Source organism: Etheostoma spectabile, chromosome 6 (assembly GCF_008692095.1).
Source record: "Etheostoma spectabile isolate EspeVRDwgs_2016 chromosome 6, UIUC_Espe_1.0, whole genome shotgun sequence".
NCBI lineage: Eukaryota > Metazoa > Chordata > Actinopteri > Perciformes > Percidae > Etheostoma > Etheostoma spectabile.
Genome location: NC_045738.1, coordinates 27,175,348 through 27,181,287, shown reverse-complemented (window position 1 = coordinate 27,181,287; position 5,940 = coordinate 27,175,348). Strand labels below are relative to the sequence as shown.

The 5,940-nt window shown below is 41.4% G+C and overlaps 1 protein-coding gene across 7 annotated transcripts in view; it reads right to left on the bottom strand.

The window, feature by feature from the left end:
- The window catches only part of LOC116690507 (anoctamin-1), a 148,247-nt gene extending 142,590 nt beyond the window's left edge, over positions 1–5,657 (bottom strand). For 5 of the 7 annotated variants that reach the window (XM_032517513.1, XM_032517516.1, XM_032517515.1 and 2 more), the window contains exon 1: positions 3,057–3,544. In XM_032517513.1, the coding sequence (XP_032373404.1) occupies positions 3,057–3,126 (70 nt within the window). In that variant the 5' untranslated portion in view covers positions 3,127–3,544. Of the gene's footprint in view, positions 1–3,056; positions 3,545–5,407 lie in introns of those variants that run through there. The other 2 variants (XM_032517514.1, XM_032517519.1) reach the window with 2 other exon arrangements.
- Positions 5,658–5,940: the final 283 nt, after the last annotated feature.

The following is a 5,940-nucleotide window of genomic DNA, read 5'->3' as shown; positions in this document are numbered from 1 at the left end:
CCCCCCCCCCCCCCCGCGAAAAAAGAATCAAGGTTTGTATCAAATCGTGGGTCAAAAATCATAATACAAACTGAATCGTGGATTTGGTGTAGCAAACAGTGAGAGTGATTTACTTGTTAAATTGTGCTGGTAAACTCTTTTTTTGTTGTGTTCCTAATAAAAAAAAAAGGTTAGAACCAGAAAACTTAAGATAAATTTCACAGTTTGAGGTGTTTTCAATTCAGTTATTTTTAAATTCCTTAATGCGACATCTTTCCAATAGTCAACAAGTAATTGTGTTAAATATTCGGGATTTCAATATTGACCCAAATAAATGTGATTATGATTTTTTCTTTTTTACAAAATCAAGCAGTCCTATTGGAAACTTGATGCAAATAGATAATCCATCACTAAGAGTTTTTTGTAATGAAATGACCCTAAACGTCATAAACCACATGGTGTGTCAATAATGTAAATTAGAGCAATTGAATTAATGGGCCCAAATACAGCCAGTGTTTGTAAATGTTTGAGTCCTAATCAGTTGAGGACTGTGTGTACTTGGAAAATGGAGAATGTTGTTTGTGAGGTAGTTTGTGGTTAATGGGTAAAAACACAAATCCCCCACCAGTGCTGTGTGGTTCAGCTTCAATAGACAGCTTCACATGTTGGTGGCTACAAACAGCCTTAAGAGGTGTGTGAATGGTGAATGGTGAATGGTGAATGCTGCCCGTACCATGTAAAAAGCGCTTTGAGTAGTGGTTAAGACTAGAAAAGCGCTGATTGAATGCAGTCCATTTGAGTTGAGTCAGAGGACATTTTTAAATCAGTATTCACTCTGTCAGCTGATTGTAATATTTGGTGACCCCAAACATATTCTGCTGCCAAGTATAGTGTCAACTGCGTCATGATTCTGTCTCTCTTGAACATACTTTATTGTCTTTATTCAGTTCTCATTTCAAATAGTTTTCTTGTCATGTACTTCTGGATCTCACACTTTCCCATATGCCTTTTTATTGTGCTCCATCTGTCATTGATGACTTTCAGCATGAATGTATATATATACACACATGTTTTGGGGGACTGTACATACGTAATTGCCCTGGGATAAATAAAGCTATCTGTAGGAATGGTACCCAACTCGACCTGTTCTATAACCAAGCGGAAAGAGTTTCACCCAGACCGACCTCCTCGGTTGAGTTATGTCTCTCTGATAAAGTCGGGCACTGTGCATAACACCACATGCCATATCAGCTCACGTTTTACGGTCATTCGTCGTTCGACTGGTTGTGCCAGTGTACGTGAAAGGTACTGCCTTTCTCAACTATCTGTACACTTAAGATCTCAATGCTTCAGTTGACATGTAGGGATCCTAATCATGCTACCGTGGAAGTGTGGTGCTATTTTAGTGTTATAGGTAATAAGCAGTTTGCGATAAAACTGGTCACTTTCGATTAGTATGAAAACAAATCCCAGAGAACGGTTGAACTCAGTACACATGTGTTATTAACCCCTAGATTTGTCCTTTAATGGCTTCCAAGCTGCCTTACAGTGGGTACCAGTGGCTAGGTTGCCTTTTAGAGCTCCAGAGTATTGGATGAAATTAAAACCTTCAATTAAACCAAAAGAGAGAGTTTGCACGAGAAAAACAACTGCACCAAACAAGTTCAACCAGTTCCATGGCCTGTGTTTTGTCCAGTGTTTCCCCTATTCATTTTAAGCAGCGCAGAGCTTTCGGATTCTGAGTTTTTAGTTGAACTAGACAGAGAATATTCAGTTAAAACAGATCAAAGATGTTATTTTGCTCTCATGGTTCTCCGGGAAGTTAGCTGGATGTGAATGTAGCCCCAGTGTGTTTTATGTTGAGTGACAGACTCCACTTTAAAAGGTCCCACCACATGGTGGTCTTTGGACGCTTTTATATAGACCTTAGTGGTCCCCTAATACTGTATCTGAAGCCTCTTTTATATAGACCTTAGTGGTCCCCAAATACTGTATCTGAAGTCTCTTTTATATAGACCTTAGTGGTCCCCTAATAGTGTATCTGAAGCCTCTTTCCCAAAATTCAGCCTTAGTGCAGACTTACAGCTTCTAGAGCCAGTTGCACAATGAGCTTTCTTTAGGACGTGACATTTCTGATTCTGTAGCTATTGAGAATTACCTCATAAGGAGCAATATTCCAGATCGACCCCTCTGAGCTTTTATTTTCCCAAAGGCAGAGCAGGATACCCAGGGCTCGGTTTACACCTATCACCATTCCTAGCCACTGGGGGAGCATAGGCAGGCTGGGGGGACGCATATTAATGTTAAAAAAGTGAAATTTTCATGCCGTGGAATATTTAAAACGATGCTTGTCAGCAGCAGTTATATGATAACTTATGATGCAATTTGATCTTGTGTACTCTGATTATTTTGGCATGCAGTTAACACACCAGCCATCATTTTGACTTAATGAAAAAACTCAACTCCTGGCAATTGCTCCTGTTGTTTTCACCACTGTTATAAAAGAAGGAGCTAGCTTTAAAAGTGAGTTTTCTTTTAGTGTTGTAGTGGACATTAACGTGTTTTTTTTTAATAGTACAAGTTCAACAGGTTTTTTTCTTCTTCTTTACTGTAAACAAAATATACAATGTAAAACATAAACACACCCCCATAATCTGCCTGTTTATCATTAAACTAGCCCGGACCCAGCTCCTTATGTGCATATTATCCATCTCGCTTAGGATGTTCCCATCTCCTAGAAGCCCGATCCCACTTTTACCCGTGCCAGCATGCATGTTAAAATTATCATCATGTCTTTTAGTCAAATCAGCAGCTTAATGTAAAGCATCTCTTATGGACTTCTGCAGGTGTTATGATGTGAGGGCACCCACCAGACAAACATCTGGTACTGTGTCAGTGCGCACATGTTAGTTATCAACAGCAACAGTCCCCCTTAAACCAACCTGAGAGAATTTATCAAACTGGGTGCATGTGCACAGATTTATTCTCTCGATAAATCTCAGCCAGCGCGCACAGATCCTCGTCTTATCCCGGCGTTTCTTGCAAAATTTGGAAAAGAGGAAACAAGGCGCTCTTACCGGGCTCCTCGGCACTATCGGGATGGGTGACGCTGCGAAGCAGCTCATTTCCAACATCGTGTCCCTCCATCGGGTTTAAAGAGACGCTCCGGGTCCAGATCTACCGTGCCGTCGCTCTCTGCCTACAGCATCGATCCCTCCGCGTGCTTCACAGCCACACGCGCTGTTGCATGGAAACGGTGGATGGAGAGCTACCACTTATTCATTCTTCTGGATAAGCTGATAGACGACTGTCAAACTGTTCCCTATCGAATTTGGCAGCAAAGAAAAATAACTAAAAACTATTTGTCTAAATAAAACGACCGGTTCTATTAATTTATTTGAGTAGGCTATTATCTCAATGAGATGATCCCATAAGATATATTTCAGATCTGACTAGACGACATTATGAGTGAGAGGGAGACTGTTCTACAATAAAACATCTGGTCCGTGTGTGAAGACGCTGTCTGTCTAAATGACATGATCCACTCACACACACACACAGATGAGTGGGAACGCGCAGGGAAGCTACGGGAAGATCGTGCCAAAACGGACTACAAGGATGTTGCATTCGAGTCCCGTGGGAAAACAGGAACATAAGGTATCCCTGCCTTTCCTGGCCACAACTAATCCGTTTTCACATGATAAATTGGAAACTTTTAATCCAGATTTTTTTTAATTATTCATACAAGAGTTGTGCCATGGATCCTGATTTATTTTGATGATTAATATTGCAATTTCCCAAAAGATTAGGCTACATTTAACTAAGCTTTCTTATAAAATCCATGGTATGGAGTTAGGCTATACGTTGCTTTACTCCCCATGGATTCTGATTTTACAGCATGATTTTACATGAAATCACACAAAAAGCATGAGTGTTGTGTAGGCTACACCTCAACCAATGTTTGTGACTTTACCATTTACCATCTTTACCATCATCTTTGATTATAAATGAGACGGTTGGGGTTCGAGCCCTATATTTGGGCCTCTCATGTGGGCTATAACCATTCAGCTCCAGTCACATTGAGTTTTTTCTGAAAGATAACTAACACTGGGATCTTTGAAAAGCTCAGGAGGTTGTTAAACAACACGGAGGCTACGGCCTCTCCTAACACGTTGATGAAAGAAGTATCTATCCGTGTCATTCAAAATCCAATGCATTCATAGTTTGCTTGTGTTTCACAAAAAAGAAAGAATGTTCTTTGGGGCTATCTTGTTCACAGCAAAATACAACCGGGATTTATGAAACTGGTTAAAAATGATTTTATTGTGCAAAAGACGGGTTATTTTTTTCTAAAGTCTTTGAGGATATTGGAAATACCTCCAGAATAACAAGAAGATGATATGGCTCTGAAGGGAATAACTAGAGCTGTTGGGTCCTTGTAAATTATAGCGTGTGGTCTAGACCTACTCTATCTGTAAAGTGTCTCGTTATGAATTGATACTATAAATAAAACTGACTTGAAAATATGACCTTCTGATTCAGAATGCTGGTTATTTAAGTTTTTTTCTGAAAACGACACGCTCTGCTGTGTGATGGTAATACATGAGAGGAACCAACTGGGGTAGAGGCATCATATTACCAAATGACCCAGCTGAATATGCACCACCCCTTTATTTTTTCCTACGCAATGGGGATAACCCAAGCTGTTCTGCAGTGTTTCAACACTAAGTGTTAGAAATTGGGGGAATTATGGGTAACACACTCCTAAAGCAGCTGCTTTAACTATGATGTGCGTAAGTGTTGTTATTTCCTATGGGATATGAATGCAGCATTGTTCTCGAGCATCACTGCGCCATCTGGTGCCGCCCACTCGCGCCGGGTCCTCCGGTATGCGTGAGCTGGTAAGAGCGCACGAGCGAATGCCGTATTGGTCCCGCGTAATATATCACATATCACAGAGACTATAGGACACAATGCTGGCTGTTGGAATATCATTTGAACGACTTCCGCCACACTTATTGATCAATATGAAGGAATTCTCTGAATGACGCTTCTTTGATAAACAATTTTCATGGAGAATATCCACAAATGTCCAATATTCTGCAGTCTATATGTCCCAAAAACAGTCCCCCTTTTGTCGCTTTTTCTGTTGTTGGGCGAAACAACAACAAAAATGAACTGTTATCATCAGTATAGGATTTCTTTTCCGTTTATCTGCACAACTAGCCTATCTGTTACACACACTTTGCGCATGCACGCTGTCGTCGCGAGGACGCGCACAATCAGCGTGAAAAGGACAACCCCAAATCGTTTGCCTCTTCATTGTCATACCGGAGCCCCAAACAGTGTCCAGTTACTGTATCATAGGAGTTAAGAAACAAGCGCAGGTTTAAGACTAAGTCCAAGGTATGACATGCATAATATTTACCTTTTGTCCAGAGTTAAAGAGAATCCGTCTGATTAGAAAGTAGACCGGAATGAGTTCAGGTATTGGCCAGGTAGCACAGAGGACACGGAGGAGGAAGTGCTTCTGGACTCCCCAGGTAAACTCCCCTCCCACACAGCAGCAGCAGCTGTGGGAGAACATCAAGTCATTGGTGGGTTACGTAACGTCACAATGGAAAGTCACGGCACTGCTGATTGGCCATGAGCCATGAACAACATCATCTTCTGCATCCTGTACAATCCGGACCCGCTCTGTTATTGAGATCTAACATCTGCGGTTATTTCTTATCTTTATGTTATGTCAATGGGCCCGGGCAGCGTTATTTTAGCCCCGCCTACATGGAGTCGCCGTCAGGTGAGACAGACATTCCAATGCAGGCATGTGTGGGCTTGCAGTAGACCGGATCTGTCATGGCTCCATTCATGCTGCCTTTTTATTGTGGTGGTGCTCGCTTAACTCTGAGTTAACCTACTTGGAGTGGATTGAACCAACTCAAATCAGCTGTTCTGGAACTG